This window comes from Oculina patagonica, chromosome 10, assembly GCF_052425735.1.
Source record: "Oculina patagonica isolate OP01 chromosome 10, crgOcupat, whole genome shotgun sequence".
In the NCBI taxonomy this organism is placed as follows: Eukaryota; Metazoa; Cnidaria; class Anthozoa; order Scleractinia; family Oculinidae; genus Oculina; species Oculina patagonica.
Window position 1 is genome coordinate 21030611 of NC_135767.1, and position 17657 is coordinate 21048267.

The following is a 17657-nucleotide window of genomic DNA, read 5'->3' on the forward strand; positions in this document are numbered from 1 at the left end:
CTCGGATTCGTTTCTGGACGTGCCAAAATATCAAGTGCACAAAGTCAATGAAACCATCACGCACATAATTTGATTTTTATTGTGGTCGAAAAGTCCGGTAATAGGGAGATTAACCTTCACGTTCTAACGGCAAACGTATAAGTGACAAACAGCTAAAGTTGTTTTTGTTCTTGCTTTGTTGTTGTTGTTGTCTTGCTTGTTTGTTTGTTTATTATTTTTTTGCCGTTTGTGGGATAAACAAGCGTCAAGAAATAACTGACTAGGTTTGGAACATCAAATATCGTTATATTATAAATGAAAATAATAATAAAATTAAAACAATTTATAACGAAATATCACCATTCGACGCTGCACGCGGTCACAGTTTCAATTACTATAAATCAACAGTTTATTTAGGCGACACTTTAATTTTACCGAAAATAAAACTCAAGTGCGTTGTTGACGGACATTTTATGTCACTGAAATGCATGTGGTTTTGCGACCTACGCCGGAGCGCGTTTCATCTTTACTGTATGCTATGAATCACACAAAGTAGCCGACTTCGAATAGAACTCTCCTTGGCTTCATTCCCTCATTAACGGATGTGTGCCGAACGTGAGTTTAGTGGGGTCCGCTTTATTAGTAAAGTGAGGGGTCAATTAATTTTTTCCGAAGTCAAGACTATCAGTTCACATACAATAAACCCGGCCTACACATCCGTCATAAATTAAAAAACAAGAAAAAAGGTGAAAGGAAAAATGACCATGATCCTAACTAAGCATGAAATGTCTTTTGTCTCGTGTTCACTTCTTTCGATAGCGCGCGAGAATAACTTTTGTTTTCTCAAGCCTCAAACTAAACAATGCCTTAGACTGCAAACTGAATACAGCCGTATATCATCGCCCCGGTCGCTTTGGGCTCTTGCGAACACACCCAAACCCGGCCGGGAGCGATTTGAGGCGGCGGTATTCGCAAGCTAAAGAAAGCCGGCTGCTTGCCATCTCTTTCTCTCGCATTTTCACTACCCGCTTAGCGATTAGTAACAAAAAAGATGGGATATTGGTTTGAAAGAACTCGTTTCTATACAACCTATTCATTTGTTAAGAAAATATTAATGATTAATTGAAGTGAACCAATTGTACTACACCACCGCTAACAAAAGAGCGTGCGCCTTGTTTCAACTCCACGAAAGCGGATTTTGTTTGCACATTGGTCCACCTTACTCCTACGTATTCGCCTTGCGCTCCGCCGAAAACCCCCCAAAAGCTGCATTTTTACTAGGCTAGCTCACTGCAAAAAATTTGCCTGATTTTCTCATAAAAAGAATTGAAAAACGCACCCTTCAAAAAGTTTGTTCGGGTAGTGAACCCGTGTGGATATAAGCGCTCGATTACACAAGCACGCGCGCGCACGGAGCGAGCGCGCGCAATTCAAATGAGAACAACGCAAGCCATTCATTACGTCAGAGCGCGAGTTTTCAACGGAAAACAAACGCAAAAGTCAATCAAAGAGATAGCTTGCTTGTTTTCTTTAACGAGGAAATTCTAAAATTGATAGTTGAAGGCTTCAAATTTTCGTTATGAGCTGGGCTAGGGACGAGTGGAAGCTGGATTTACCCACGACAGCGCTAAGGAAGATTAGCGAGCTGGAAAACGACAATGAAAATCTCCGTAAAAGCAAACAACAGCAGCAGTTTCAATTGGAGAGCGTCTCGACCTCGCTGCAAAAACAAAAGCAGCTCAATACCGAGGAAAAAGTCGCAAACTCGAATCTCCGGCGCGAAATTCAAGAACTGACCCGAAAATGCTCCGATTTCGAGAGCCAAGAGGAAAAGAGTCAAGTGGATCTCAAAGCAAAAGACAACAAAATTGGTTTGCTCGAAGAACAATTGCGCAAAGCGAAAGCAAAGCTGAAAGACGAGGAAGATAAAAACTCTGAGGCGCTGAGTCAAATTGATCAACAAAAGTTGATTGTGGAAGCGAAGGAAAATGAAATTGGAGAGTTGAGAGAAGAACTTGAAAGGACGAAAGATGCCAAGGCACAGATGATAAAAGATCTTGAAGGTAGGCTGCTTCGGTTTTATTTTTTAGTTATAAGCTAGGACATAAGTAAGACATAGGACATAGGATAGGACATAACACGAACAATATTTCACACATTTTAACTTTAGTTGTGATCAGTTCTTTTCTTCTTATGACCCGACAAAAACTGCTTGTAAAAGCGCTAGAAAATACGGAAGAAGCAACTTTCAGGTTTAACTCAGCTGTTCAAGAGTAAAATGGCAACAACTTTTGATCCTATTTCAATCCATACAAACTTTATAGAACGCTTTGCCTAGCTGTGGCAGAACTGAAACTCCACTGCACCGACGCTATCTGGCACAATGCGTTCCTCTAATTTGATTGACAACGAAGTAAATATATATGTTATTGTTGGAGCGGTTCTCTACATGTAGCTAGACCTCTCAGCTGGATAGCCTCCAGCCGTCTTTGTTTTGTGTACAGAGCGGTTTTCGATGTGAAAGCCGCAGAGCTTGCTCTGGGGTTTAATCCATCGGGCGCGGCATGGAATGCAAAGCCGCAATATCTCTTGTATTTTAGGCGTGGCCCTACCCCGTGGAGTTGCACGCGTGAGAGAACAGGCGTAGAAAGTATTTTGAGATGATTGTCTTTTTAAATAATTAGAGCGATTTTCACCTGAGTTCCGAAAGTAATTCGCATTCCCGTTGGTTTTGCATTGCTACGCTTAGCCTGCAAACGGGCTCCCGAGTGGGATTACGCGAGCAAAAGTGAGTGGGGCGCCCGCGTAACCCCACTCGCTTCGCTCGCGTAACCCCACTGTTCGCAGGCTATGCTACGCTTAGTGATTAGTTTAAAAAAATTCGCGCCACTATTTCAATCAATCATAAGTTAACCGACCAAAACCAATCGTTTTCCCGCGTTTCGTGCCGGCTACATGCATTTGCTTCGAGTTTTTGGTTTGATCCACTGGATTGTCTGCGTCCGTTTTGATTGGCCAGAGTGCATAGTTTTACGCCGACACAATTAAAAACCGCTCTTATACAAGTTATTAAAGATCTTAGTTAAGTCACTGGATACACGTTGAATTTCACCTGGATTTACGAATGGATTTGGATCGGAGAGAACATACTGAAAAATATGTAGCTTAGTGAACCTACGCAAAAATACTTTCACATGCTTGTCGTAACTCCTTAGACGGTCTTGTTTAACTTGTATGTAAGAAAAAACTTATGTTGCTTTTAGATATCCGTATAGCTAAGTCGCAAGAGGCGCTTTTTATTTACTTGAAGTGTTTTCTGATCGGAGCAAAGACCTTAAGAAAAACAGTCGTCGCGATGAAGATCGAAAAATTAGATGGCGAAAACCTAAATTCCGTGTACGCTTTGGTTTCAAATGAACAAAAACACATGTGTAATGTTAACACAAATCCTGGTGGTCTTTTGAAACAGTAATTCTGTTCTGATAACGTAGAGCTGTCTCAGCTATCTTGATGGCTCACTTATTTTATCAGATTTTTAAGATTATCGAACAAAACGGCTCGCGTCTGAAGAATTTTCAGGTTAGAGCCGGATTAATCTCTAAATATTACTTAACAGATAAGATCATATATAAGTTTAAAGAGACAAAGCAAAAGAATCTAGCATTTTCTCTTGTGTCTAGCAATTTCTATTTAGAGGTGACTCGCAAATTCTCAAGATTTCCAGGTTTTTATAATCGGCCAAACTCGTTTTCACTCCACTATTTATCCTTTTGAAATATTCATATTTCTTTTCTGCATTGTTGAAGACAGTGCATAGCTGTTCAAACGAAAATCTATTCTGGGCAGTTTATTTTATCATATTTAATTATGGAAAGGCGACAAACGGCTCGTGCCTTTGTGAGAATTTTACGGACAGGTTAGTTTATCCTCTTAGTAAGGCTAAAGTAGATAAGACCGAACATAATAAAATGTCTAGGAAATTGAAACGGGGATCTTACTAATATAAAGTTATCGAGTTTGAATTCTACGCAAAGCATGACATGATTCCGCCTATGTAATATACTTTAACTACTATTGAACGTATTTCTTCTTCGTAAGATGAAAATAGAATGTATTTGTCACAATAGAGCAGACGAAATCGAGTTCAAGATAGTAACTTCGTATAGATAAGGAACGAAATTAATCTAAACTAAACAATATCGTTGGCAAGGCTTTCTCTTCCTTCCTGGAGAGGTAAACCTTAATCTGGTAGCTTGAAAGAGAAAATGCATTATCCCAAGTCTATATTGGGTGAAAATACAAGCGAAAAACAGGCTGTTTTCTCGTCTGGCTTACGACAGCGAGCCAGGAGCTGACCGGAGCTCTCTGTTGCTCTTATCAGATAACCGATAAAGAGCCCTTATCCTTATCTAACTCAGATATTGAGTTATTCTGATAAAATTTAGCTATCAAGGCAGGTGCTTTATGCACTTGTCCAAAGTCAGGAGTGAGGTCAGAACATCTAATTTTAGAATGAAACAACTAAAGCATCCACTTATTGGCAGAGTTAATCAGGTTTTATCTCAGTGTGCTAAAAATCCCTAAGTTGTTTAACGTGTATGCTTACTGAATGGGCGTTAGCGCTGGAAATTCTTTGGATTTTATAAGTGTTAGACAAAGTTAAGCCCAGATCAACCGAGAACGACAGCAGAAGAATGAGAAATAGGCAAGAGTTTTCTTACGAGCTGTTATAAAACGAGTAAAACTCCCATTGACTTGAATAATACAGATCTTGCCCGGTTTAAATTTACGAACGGAAAATATTGTTCTTGCTTTATTTAGCTCCGGCTTGCTCTCAGATTTTCTTTCTTGTGTGGGGAGCTGCAGTTGGGTGGGGACTTTGGCGGGCCCCGCAGTTCCCGGCGCGGCGAAGATTGTCGGAAATAACATAGTCCACGAAAAACTTACGGAGAATTTTGATGATTTCCGAAGATCAATCTATTCCATCGGAAACTTAGCCGAGTTTTTAGAAACGATTATACCGTTAAAAAAACTGACTGAACTCGAAGAGTAGATTCAGTTTTTGTTTAAAGATCTAAATATTGTTCTTTTTGGCCAAGAATCTTGAATTACTTTTACTGGCTATTGCATAAATGAGACCCTCTACGTATTTTACCCAACTGTCTCCATTCATCGCAGAAGGAAAGGGTGTGCTGATCGTTTAAATCAATCAGTGATCGTGAGTTTACAGTTTTTCCAGTGTTTCAAGTAATTATTATGCGCTACGTAGCTTTTACTGCAAAGCAAGAGAATTTCAGCCTACGCAGGGCAAGCCGGGCCGAGTTGAAACTCGGCGCGTGGGCTGTGTAACCAATCCCTCTCGCTTCCGGGGGCCTAGACATCGTCTCATCGTCCTACAAAGACGTGCTCGCGGAAAGAAGCGAGAAAATAACTGCGGTTTCGCAAGCTACTTGTCACTTAGTCGGTATCTCTAGACGGAACCGATAAACTGAAGTGGTTTAATGGAGTTTAAGTGTCTTAAGCAGTTTCAAATCCCTTAGAAAAGCTGTTATTTCCGAACCCTAATCCGCTCAGAATAAACAAGTAAATCAGGCTCAGGGCAGGCAACTTGTCTGGCAGAAACTTCGCGAAGTTTTATTTCTGATTAATCACCTTGGACTTGGTATATAATATAATCTTCTTGATTGGATATTTTCCGATTAAAATCTTAATGCCGTCTCCTACAAAAAAGTATATCATATAGAAAATAATAACCTATAATTGAAATGTTAGATTTTTGATGTGTCATAGATGTATTATAAACCCTATATCTGCACGAAGCGAGAGTCGACAACAACCAATATTTTACATTTCAGGAAATGACATAACTGAAAAAATAAAAACAACAACAATAGCAACAACGACAATAACAACTTATATTGATGTATCTGGGGAAAAGGCGTCTTTCTCTTGAATGTAATGTCGATATGTGTATCAATTGTGTAGTCTGAAAGCCTGAAATGCCGAAAATTATTTGAAAATCGGAACAACTAATTAATTAAAATGCTAATTATAATTATGCCAATCATACAAAAGAAATTATAAATCATTTCCTCGTTTTCTTGTATATAACCTCCTAGCCCTTCGTTTCATTGCCAAGTCCTGGCTCGTCAAATAAAAGGCGATCTAAAAATCAAGTTGCCCAAGTTGTACAGATGGGATTCGGATTTTCTACTGTCTTTACTTTATCTAAAACTGTAGTTTGTGTATAACATACATGTAAAATCGATATCAAGCACGGAAGATTCAACCGTTACTTGTTTGTAAATGTGTCGGTATACGTTCGCAGAAGCTGTTGCGTTCCCCCCTTCACTTCTCTGCGTGACTTGTTTTGTGACTTTTGAAGCGTACGTTGACGTATGACTGGCGTTTCCGTGCACGTGCAAGTGTCGTAGAAACTCTGAAAGAAATTCAGGAGAAGGCCACGCGAATAGGAAGAATGGATATTTGTTTCTCCAAAATTTCCTCAATTTTGTTCTGAGTAAAAACATAGGCAAAATCAAATACTCAATACTCAGTGAAACCGCGATAGCAACTTAGTGGGGTTAAATAGGCAAATTTAGGTGCAATTTGTCGCTCTCTTTTTCTGGCGCGTTGTGACGTCATCACGGACCAGCAATTCACTTTCCCGCCAAAAGCTAGCAAGTGACGTCAGTTCTGACAACTATGTGTGGCGTCACGTGTTAGCGCCTTAGTGAACTAGGGAGGGGAAATGGAAGGGATAGGAAATGTACTCTAAAGTTTGCAATGTTATCTGAAATGTTTGTTCATGTTTTAAATTTCTTTAGTGACCAAAGAGAAAGTTGACCAACTGTACAAAGAAAACGAGACTCTGAGAGATCAGCTGCGACAGCGGGACGAGCTCCTTTTGTCACATTCCAACAACCAATCTGTTGACAATGAGGATGCGCCAATAACAGATGTCGCTGATTCAATGACAGCAGACGCAGTAAGCAGCGCCTTCTTGGAGATCTTGAAAAGAGAAAACAACGCTCTCATTAGTGACAATGAAGAGCTTAAAGCTCAGGTGGAACATCTGAAGAGCATGCTTCGTGAAAAGGAGAGGGAGGTTGAGAGAGTTATGGAAAAGCTGGCTGCATCTCATGCTGAGTGCGAGAAAACAACAGCAACGCTGAAAGCGAGAGAAAAAGAGGTTGCTAAATTGCAAGAGAAGCTTGATAGAACCGAAAGAGAGTTGCGAAACACGTACAACAGAGTGGAGACGTTGGAAGAAAAAAGTAAACAACTTCACGAGGGGATTCTGAGCGAGAAGCGCAACACTGAAGACACAAAAGAAAAGATTGCTGCTTTGAGTAGTGCGCTAGAAGAGTCGAAAAACAAGATCAAAACTCTGGAGACAGATTTGACGCAACGTTCAAGCCAGATGAAAGGCAAACGGGACAGAATAGAGACTTTGGAAGAGGAGAATGTCCGTCTAACCCAAGAACTTGATTCTGTGAAGCGACAAAACAGCGCCGCCACTGAATCCTATCTCGCTATGACGAAGGCATTGAGAGAGAAAGACAACAGGATTCAAGAACTCAGTGCAGATTATAAAGAGAAAAAGAATCAGCTCAGGATTCAGGGGGAGAAAGTTGAACTTCTTACCTCAGAGAGCAGCCGTTTGAAAGAAGAACTTGAGCGCATGGAGCAAAAGTTTACGAATGCCGACAGGTCGTGCCGTCGTGTTTCGAAGGCGTTAGAGGATTGCAGGAAAAACTTCCAGAACATTGACATCGGTCAGGAACTTTGGCAGAAAGAAGCAGGCGAGGGACAAGAGCAGAGCAACAGTGGGGGCTTGAAAGATAACGGCGGAGACCAGAAATTACGAGACACGGTTAGTGTTGGCCTATTATTTCTAGAAACCAGCAAAATTAACTGTCGTTAAATAGCCAAACTATAAAAGCTTGCGAAAAGTGCATTGAGCCCATTAGAGAGCGAAACTTAAGTGTAACGCGGTGACACGCGCGGGAAAGTGGTACAAACCAAAAGGCAATATAAATATAGGGGGGGGGGGGGGGGAGGGGGATAGGTTCAAGTGCCGTTTTTTGGCGAATTCTCGTTAAGGCACTCAAAGAGGACCAGGGCGTCTGTTGCTAAGCAACTTCGGCAACCAAAACCGCGAGTTCAGTCAATTCTCCGAGACCGGATGTCGTCATCAAGTGGTAGTTTTCTCGGATGAAGAGCCGAAAATGCTTTGAGAATTTTCACGAAGATGCAATGGCCGATTCCTCTATGGCGTGCGTCTGCAGGAAATCATGGTAGTTGTATTTATCAAACCCTGCGCGAGACTTTATAGCAACGATGAATACAACTACTGAATCAGTAGTTGTATTCATCGTTGCTATAAAGTCTCGCGCAGGGTTTGATAAATACAACTACCATGATTTCCTGCAGTCGCGCGCCATAGGGAGAATCGGGCATTTCCTCGTGCATTGTAGTAGACACTCGTCGAGTTATACCTTTTGCAAATCTACGAATCTGATCAGTTCTCTTCGTTGTTTTGGAGCTAACAGACTACGATCGCACTCGCGTGACCTTAAAAAAGACAAACTCATTCTTGATTTTGGCGTAAAAAAAGCCTACAATAGAACGCATAAAAAGAAAGCTACCTTATTATAGGAAACAGAAGCTTCTATAGGAAATTAACGCTTTATGAAATTAACGCGAATTTCAAAAATTCGCGTTTATATAAGTCGCGTTTATTTTTGTTAACGTTAATTTTCGCGCGGTAAATTAAGTGGAGCGTTAATTTCCATGACCTTAATTTTCATCATTTTCGCCCCAATTTCTCGATACGGTCAAGACGTTCTTGACTCGTAGGAAAAAGCATTATTTCATCAGGGTGGAAATCTACCGGTATCACTGAAACTGTGAAGAACTCTCGAGGCGCTTAACCCCTACGTTTAGGATTATACGCCTAGTGTTGAAATAAATTTGTTCCTGTTTCCTCACAAAGTTTTTTTCTTTGTGTTCGTCCCGTTAATTTCCTTCATTTTGAAATGTTACCTCCTCTTTCGAGTTAATTTCCTTTATTGGGAAGTAGTTTTTCCTTCAATTCGCGTTAATTTCAAATACCTTAATTAACACAAGAGTAAATTTTCTAAAATAAGGTATATAGTGGCCGTTCCTAGTTGACTCTTCGCTCAAAAAAATAATAAAATAAAACACTCGGGTTCGCAGTCCAATTGTTTTAACAAATCTGCACCGTGTTTGAATCTACTCGCTAACAATAAGTTTTTCGTGTATTTCACAGAAAACAAGCAAGTGCTCCAACTGCGACCATCTGAAGGAAAAATTGCGTGAGCAGCAAAACTCTTACGAGCAGAAGATCCGGGAACTTGAAGCTTGCATACGGGAACTAATGGCCGAGAAAGAAGCCCTGAAACGGAAGGCGGCCAAAGAACGGCGGAGCAGTGAGGAATTCACGAGCCGTGTGCAACAAATGGTGCGACAACTGGAAACCGATCAGAGAGGAAGTAAACCGGAGAACGAGAGCAGAAAGGGACAATTGCGTGAAAAGGAGAACTTCTTTAACATGGTGAAACAATTCTTCACAGAAAACGAGGGTCTGAAAGATCATGCGCAGAAGTGTCTGTGCGACCTTCAGCATTTGCAGGAGTTCTTCCAGGGTTGTTCGAATGGAGCCAAAGATGTCATCAGTCATGCGCATGCGTTCGAAACTGTCGCTAAGCGGATGTCTCTGTTAAAGTCGCTTCTGGAGTCGGTCGTGAACGAGCTTGGGCGACCATTGAAGGAAGAAGAAAGCGATACGGAAGGAAATGAGGATTCTCCGCTGGAGGCAAGCATGAAAGCTGAGATGTCGTGGGATGACTACGAGAGAGAGGTCGCTTTTAAAGCCTTCAAAGGTGACGTGGAAGATATTATTCAGCAACTTGAGAGAGATAAGAAACGGTCAGTGAAAAAGGCTGAGGAACTGCATGAGGTCAAACGGGCACACATGGCTCTTAAAAAGGTCAGGAAAAGGTCCAGGAAAGCTATTGAAAGGGCTCTTGAGGAGAGTGAAATTGAGGACTTATACGTGGAGGAACCAGAACAGGATATCCAGAAAGGCTCTCAATATACAAATACCCGGATGGATGGCGAGGATTTGGTTGAGGTCATCAAAGATTTACTTGATCAAAACAGAGAAGAGCTTGAGGTTAAAATGAGTGGATATTTTAACAGCTTAGAGGACACTATAAAGCAACAACGCGCACAGCCCATGTCGGATGAGAGAACGGAGAAGTTTGGCGCGGAAAACGTCAAAGATGTCCTTGATGGAAAGTACGCGATCGGAGAGCTGGATCTAATGAAGAGAAAACTCTCGGATGTGCAGAAAAGCATCAAGCATCTCATTGGATCTCTGGCAGAAATCGAGCACGAAAAGAAATCTGTTGAGTCGAAAATGGATTTGTTAAACGGAGAACTCGATCGGAAAGAGTCGCAGTACGAAGCCATCAGCGAAGATCTGAAGCGAGCCACGAAAACCGCTTCGGAGCACGAAATCTCGTTCCGAAACCGACTCGACGCACTATCGTCGGAAAAAGACCAGATCAACTCGGAGCTACGAAGAGTCGTCGGAATTCTGAAGGAGAAAGAGCTGGATCTAGTCGAGAGATCTCAACAGTTGAAACATTTGCAGACAGTTTACAAAGACGGGGAGCGCGCCATGAAAAACAAGCTGGATTCCCTTGAGCAGGAAAATAACGCTTTGTGGTTGGACTATAAAGAGGCTGATAAGCGCGCGGAGATTAAGGAGAAAGAGTTTAAAGAGCTCTCGGAACGACTCAAGAAGAGTCAAGGGTATATTCACTCGGTGTTTAGCAGCTTGACAAACATGGATGATGAACTACAAAAAGCGCGAGACATTGAGGCATTCAGCGAACAAGATTGACTAAGATTCTAAACTGAACAATTAGGGACAGAAATACATAATATTTTACATACATCTCTTTCGTGCTGAAACCCTGTTTTGCTGGATTATCTAGTTTCTCTATCTCTTTTTCTAAGCTGTGAAAAGTTGTTGGGGACTGATCATGATATAATGTAAATAATACTGAATTACTATACCTCTGAAAAGACCCTACTATAGATGAATTAAAGTATGTATGTATTTATTTATTTTTTTAAATTTTTATTTGGTATAAATAAAGTTATCATGAGTGAAAACAATTCTTGGGCGCAATGAATTCATTCCCGTCTCTGTATGGAAAAAAAATACGCTAAAACAGAGTGAAACGTTTTATTGTTGATTTGCTTGAAAAGTGAAATTAGCCTTTTCCTTCCGAGGTTCGAAGTAAAATTGATTCACCATACCAAATACTGAACAATTCTTTCAGTGTTTGTCCATGGAATGAATTTATACCAAAATAATTTAAAAAAAAAAGCGGGACAGAAAACTGCAGTTGAAACTGTTGTCCATTCTAAAATAACAGTACTGTGTTATTTTTGTTAAATCTTCTACAAGAACCACGGTCTTTAAAATGGTTTTGACCGTCTGGAGGGAAGCACTCTAAAGAAAACAGATCAACTATTATAGATTTTTGCGACTGAATAGTTTAGGAAATTACACACGCCAGTGGTTTTATGGATACTAAACTAAAATACCGTTTTTCGCTGTGTTCTAGAATAATTAGATGTCGGAAAGTGGCTCTGATAGTTAAATACTGAAGCTGAAAATGTTGATTATACATGTAGATTAAATTTCCATTCTCAAAGGAACAAAGGCTTTAAAACATTGGGCGGAAATGAGGGTCTCCAGGTGGGGGTCTCCCCGGGGGAGGCGCCCCAGGGGGAACCATGTTTCCCACGCTTCGTGGTGGAATCCAGTCCCTCTCAGCCCGCCCAGGAGGTGGCATCCAGTCCCTTTCTCCTCGCACCGGAGGCCCTCTTTCAGCTTGAATCCATTCTGCCTCGGACCGGGGTGGCCCAGGAAATCTCCCTGGGAACCCGGGCGCTACTGGTCTTGGTCCAAAGCCTTCTTCAATTGGTGCAGGGGCCATTGGTCTCGCAACTCTCATCTCCTCAAATCTCGGAGAAGGTCCTTGCTCAGGACGCGGAAAGGCGCCTTGAGGGATATGTGGTATAGGAGCTGGTGCAGGAGCTTGTGTTGGGAACCCAGTGACCACAGGGTGCTGCTGGCGTGGCCCCTCCATGAAAAACGTTTCACGAGGTATTGTGGGCACTCCAAAATGGCGCCCGTCCATAACAGGTACAGCAGCAACATTTCCAAAGGGCCTGTCACCCGGCAAAATAGGATGCGGGGGAACTGCTGGGAGAGCCTCAGGCCCTCGCATTGGGGGTGCAAAGAATGGCACTGCTTGAGGAAACATGGCACGCTGTATTTCGTTCTCAGCCTCCTCTCCTCCATCGCTCTCTCCGCCTCCTTGCTCTCTCTGATGACGTCTCTTGATGTGCGATTGCAAGTCTCTCTGGGAAAAATAGCTCCGACGGCAACCCGAGATTCCATAGCGGCTTCCGCCAACTGAGCACACGTACACACTGCCCAGTGGTGCCCGCTCAATTCGTTGAACCCCATCTCCGCACCTGAAGCAAAGTTTGATGTCAGAAAAGTCAGATGTTGATTCAAAGAATAAAATTAGTTTTGTTACTGCGAAGATTTGGCAAATTCCCTGCAAAGCTGGTGAACACTTTCTCTTCTATAAACTCGTGCTTAATTTGTCTGATTTATAAAAAAAATAATAGTGCATAAGTAAACGTAAATCGCTAGATTCTTGAATGATAAGGAGGTAGAGAATACTTCCATCGAGAAGTAAAAGAGTGCTTCTTTCCCTCGGTGAAATTTTTCCTTTTTGCTTGTTGTTGGTTCTTGTCCTTGCTTCGAGGGTTTTTCTCTGGGTTCTCCGGTTTTCCTCGTTCCACAAAAACCAACGCTTCTAAATTCCAATTTGATTTGGAAACAGTGGATGAAGAGTCACCCTTTGGAAATTCCATTTCAAATTTCCCTTTTTTTTATTTAAAATTTTTCACTGTTTTCCGGTATCTTTTCCGAGGTTAAGAATATTTAAAAATCGACGTTTCGATCAGTTTCACTGATCTTCTTCGGGCTGTTGTTAAAAATGACAATATGGCGGATTGTTTCTCATGTTCAGCTTGGTAACCGCACCAATAAATCGTGACTATTATACGACGTATGTGATTTATTATTAATTTTATTTCAGTGTCAAATGTGCGTGTGTCGTTCGTTTGTTTAAGGAGTTACTTTTCAGCTCTGAATCTAAATCCAGTCTGCTGAAACTTAGCAGTGAAGCTATTTTGACCTGTTCTGAGCAAAAACGTGTACACAGTTGTTGTGGAAGACATTCCAACTTTGCCTTTGCAATAGTTACCTTGGACATTTGCCATTTCCCTTTTCAGCGCATGTCAGGCAAAACGAGTGTTTACAAGGACTCTGAGCAATAAAAAAGAAAACAGAACAATCACTAAAGTCTCTGGGAAGTGCATGTAACTGTGTCAAAATTAGGTGATCATTCAAATGAAAGCTGTAGAACAGTACGTTCAGTCATGGAAATGTTTATTGTGCTGTACAGGGTGGTTCTAACTTTAAAGTGTGTGGATAAAACCCTAATGTGGGAATGTTTAAATGAAAGCTGTTGAAGAATGGTACTTTCATGTGATGCTGTACAAAGTGGTTTTAACCTTAACTTTGTGGATAAAATCTTTGTGTGTGCCCGTTTAAATGAAAGCTATTAAGCAGTACTTTCATGTGGTACTGTTTATTATACTGTACAAGGTGGTTCTAACTTTTAAGTCTGTGGGTCAAACCCTAGTGTGTGACCATTCAAATGAAAGCTATTGAACAGAACTTTCACATGGTACTATTTTTTTATGCTGCACAAGGAGGTTCTACCTTTTAAGTCTGTGGATGAAACTCTAGGGTGTGACCATTCAAATGAAAGCTACTGCTTATTATGCTACTGACTGAAACTGTAACTTTTGATTATTCAAATAAGAATGAAAAAGTGTTAACAATACTAACCAGTCGACCATACACCAGAATAGGCAGGGAACACTTCTCACACAGATGAAGAAGTGGATCCTGTACCTTCTGTCCAATGGGCACAATCTGTAAATAGCAGAAAAAAAAAGCGTTAAAGATTGTTATGTCCTAAAGCAAGCACCAGAATATGCAGCAAGGCCAGCTGCCTTCGCTAGAGGTCTCGCATACAAGAACCTACGTAGACAAAGCCACTTAGTCCAGTTTTTTTTCTTGAGCATGCCTGATGGATATACCCTTTGAATTTTGTGATGCCTCTGGGAGCAGTTCCGAAGCAAGACAAGCACTCTGATGTTGCTTGGTGCTCCCACATAACTGTAATCTCAACCCTAGAGGCCACGATCCTTCTGGTCTGTAACAGGAATTGAGACCTCTGGGCTAGACTGAAAGCCTGCCAAAAGGACTGCCAAATCTGATCGGCTGTTGAAAACTTGTTCATTTTATCCATAATCTCTGACACACGGAGAAAAACAAACTGGAACCAGAAATTGCTGGTTCCGGTTTTTGAATTGCCCAGAACTGTTGCTTTTCCCAACTGCTGGTCAAGGAAGATGCAAGCTCTGAGAACAAGACTGAAGTTACCGGGACAATGTCACAGACAGTAGTTGTATTGTTTTCTAGGTTTCCTGAGAACATGTTTAGCCGCACAATAAAGAAAAGACACAGACTGTACATGTACTTACTTGGTGGTCCCACTTGAGTTCTCTCATGACAACCACTTGTGGAGCTGCTCCACTGGACGCTGGCGACTTCTGCTTCTTTTTACTCTCTTTATCGCCTAAAGTAAAACAATATAACTAAGATCAGGGCTTCGATAAACAAAAGCCCGCACTCTAGTCAGTGGTCGGCTGGCCCCATCTACAAGCGTGCTGTAACTTCCTTAAATATGTACAAGTTTGTTTTTAAATGCATTAATGGACTGTAACCAATCTACCTATTTAATGAATTTAAACATGCCCACCAAATCCACGCCTATCAAACCAGACAACGAAACCTGTTGTGACTACCTTTAGCCAAAACTACAAAATACCAGGGCAGCTTTAGGATCAATGGTGTGCATGCTTACAACTCGCTACCTTCTAAGACAAGATTAGCAACTGACTACAACAAGTTCAAGTCACTTGCTAAGAAATTCTTTAAGCCCCAGTGAAGACACAACATAATCTTAACTGTTTATTTATCTCATATTAATGTAGCGTTCTAGTAATATCAGGGTGTTCATTAGGCATCGGAGATCAGAGAATTTTCCTTCTACTACGTAGAATTCTCCTGCTAAATTTCAAAGGCCTGCAACTATTTTTTTATAAAGATGCGGAACCTTTAAAAATCATTCTCCGGTTACTTTACACTATTCTCCTGCTATTACAATTCTTAATGAAAACCCTGTAATATAATGTAGTTTGTATGGTTTTCTTTAGTACTTATTTATTTTAGTATTTAGACAGGACTCTGTTCTAACTAGTTTGTAAGCTAAATCAGATATCAAGCTTAGTGGCCCATACAGGCCCAAGCTTATCCTGGTTTCTGTAACATGAAGTGGCTAGGAGTATTTCTACTCGCCCTGGATAGGATGCTAGTCCATTGCAGGGTTACCCCCCAGCATTAGTTCACTGGTACCCATTTATGCACCTGAGTGTATAAATTACTGCTGTGTATGTAATGTAGTCGTTTATAGTTGTATGCCACTAACTGAACTCTGCCCTAGTAAAAAATGCAAGGACTCTCTCATAAATTTTTTTGAAACATCATGACTGGAAGACCTATAATCTAGGACTGGTAATCCTGTGTCCCCAGAGCCCTTCATTCCTCGTGCCAAGGCCCCGCCGGCTAAGAGAAACGAAAAGGGCTATGGGGATGAAAATGGAACAGAGTTATCCAAGCTTTGAACAACTCATCCCAGGAAAGTAAATAAATAACTGTTATTTTAGATACATTACCTTCTGATCCACTTTTGGATCTTTCACTGCTTTTCCCTTCCTTTTTCTTGCTCTTCCCAGAAGACAGTGAACTCGCAGATTTGCTCTTGGCTTTAAGTTTCAAGGAAATGTTCCGTCTCACTGGCTGTGATGCTGATCCTTGGTTAACCCCTTCATGCTCCAGTTCAAGATCTAACAAGAAATGTTTGAAAAATTGCTCATTTTTTTTTCACAAAGAAAACACCCATTGTATAATGTCTTGTTTCGCTCGAGTGCGATATTTGAGTGAGTTAAGTAATACCCATTATAATAAAGCCACCCCTCCCTCTTGTTTGATGATCCTTTCAAAGCTAAAGGGTTTCTTTTCCACAGTGGTAAAAATCTAAAATGGCACTCATTTGGTGTTTGACGTGGAGAACCTTCTAGTGCAAGGGTACTGAATTTTTTTTTTACAAATGAAACATGCATGAGACTATAGAGTAGTGCATTCAAATTATAGAAGCATCAATGAGCAAAAAAGTTTGCAAGACAGTTGGTTGAAATTATACTTATTTAAATTTTTTCACTTTTTTTCGATGCAACTTGTTAAACATTTCCCCTTCCCCTTTTCAATGTTGTACACAAACATGGCAAGTCTTGCAGATTGCAAATCCAACATTGTTTCAAGGGGAGGGGATAATATTGAAAGGGTGAGGGTAAAATTTGTCCAAGGTACTCAAAATTAAACTGCCGAGTGTCTCGATACTTTTGGCAATCATTGATGATTTTGATCCAGTCTCTTTAAATAAACTGATGATCATCAGATCCAACAGTACTCAAGACATGTTACACACATTAATGACAGAGAAAATTCGTTTGTTGCTATACCGTTGCAATTACATGCAAACCAATTATGCTACCTTTCGTATATAAATAAATGAAATAAATACTATGTAATATAAGTATAGGAAAGAGTCAAATTCTCCAAGCAAGTAAATATTTTGCAACTGGAAAGAAAAGCAGACTAGTACTCAACACTTATGGATACAAAATATTACGCGACTGTTTCACAGTCTAAACCTTAAACAAGATAGTCACCTCGCGTTGCAAAAGCAATTCAGTTTTCAACAGACAAACAACCCGAAACAGTAGTCATAATTCTAAATTGGTCCAAAGATGTGAATTTGCAATCGATCGATGTTCAAGGGATAAATCGTTCATGAACTAAGTCAATTAAGACCTTTTATCCATGATTATTGTAAGGATACTGTCGATAAAATTGACAACTATTGGCGGCCCAGAAATTTGTTCACTTTCAAATTACGATTTCAACATTGCAAGGCTCTTAACATGGTTTAGATGATTGAAAATAATATAAAGACCTATTTTCTAGCGAACATTACTTTATGGAACCTTCAAAGCTAGGAAACAAGGAGATAGTAATCAAGAAAATTGCAAAGAAACTCTCATGCTTACCGTCTTCCATCTTGGATTTTCCTGCTCTTTGGAGTAGTACCGCTGATCAGATTGATTGCAGAGTCATACAGCGCACCGCGCGCACAGACCCCTCAGGAATGCTCGGGTTTGATGAATAAGCGAAGGAGGAAGAAATTCTTACTTTTCCCTTTAAAGGGCGCCAGGAGGAGGGAAAGGGGTGTGAGGAAAGAGATACACGAGGAGAGAAAACAAATTACAGCTGCAAACTACCTCTCACGAGTGTCTTC

At 40.8% G+C, this 17657-nt stretch overlaps 2 protein-coding genes across 2 annotated transcripts; one reads left to right on the forward strand and one right to left on the reverse strand.

Moving 5' to 3' along the window:
* Positions 1 to 1454: 1454 nt before the first annotated feature.
* On the forward strand, positions 1455 to 11193 carry LOC144629293 (uncharacterized). Its single transcript, XM_078487515.1, has 3 exons — positions 1455 to 2042; positions 6807 to 7855; positions 9275 to 11193. The coding sequence occupies exons 1-3, from the start codon at positions 1559 to 1561 to the stop codon at positions 10913 to 10915; spliced, it is 3174 nt and encodes a 1057-aa protein (XP_078343641.1). The 5' UTR covers positions 1455 to 1558; the 3' UTR covers positions 10916 to 11193.
* Positions 11194 to 11445: 252 nt separating this feature from the next.
* LOC144629294 (uncharacterized) lies at positions 11446 to 17448 on the reverse strand. The gene is made up of 6 exons (XM_078487516.1): positions 17410 to 17448; positions 15976 to 16146; positions 14722 to 14816; positions 14021 to 14107; positions 13371 to 13432; positions 11446 to 12567 (listed from the first exon to the last, which is right to left on the reverse strand). Exons 1-6 carry the CDS (start codon positions 17417 to 17419, stop codon positions 11751 to 11753), a joined length of 1242 nt encoding a protein of 413 aa, XP_078343642.1. The 5' UTR covers positions 17420 to 17448; the 3' UTR covers positions 11446 to 11750.
* Positions 17449 to 17657: the final 209 nt, after the last annotated feature.

Excerpts from the sequence above, each read along its gene's own strand:
- LOC144629293 (XM_078487515.1), top strand. The coding sequence starts at position 1,559 with ATGAGCTGGGCTAGGGACGAGTGGAAGCTGGATTTACCCACGACAGCG. Across the intron at positions 2,043-6,806 it reads GATGATAAAAGATCTTGAAG|TGACCAAAGAGAAAGTTGAC; the intron begins GTAGGCTGCTTC and ends AAATTTCTTTAG. Across the intron at positions 7,856-9,274 it reads ACCAGAAATTACGAGACACG|AAAACAAGCAAGTGCTCCAA; the intron begins GTTAGTGTTGGC and ends TGTATTTCACAG.
- LOC144629294 (XM_078487516.1), bottom strand. Across the intron at positions 14,817-15,975 it reads ATCCAAAAGTGGATCAGAAG|GCGATAAAGAGAGTAAAAAG; the intron begins GTAATGTATCTA and ends GTTTTACTTTAG. Across the intron at positions 13,433-14,020 it reads TTCTGGTGTATGGTCGACTG|AGTCCTTGTAAACACTCGTT; the intron begins GTTAGTATTGTT and ends TTTATTGCTCAG.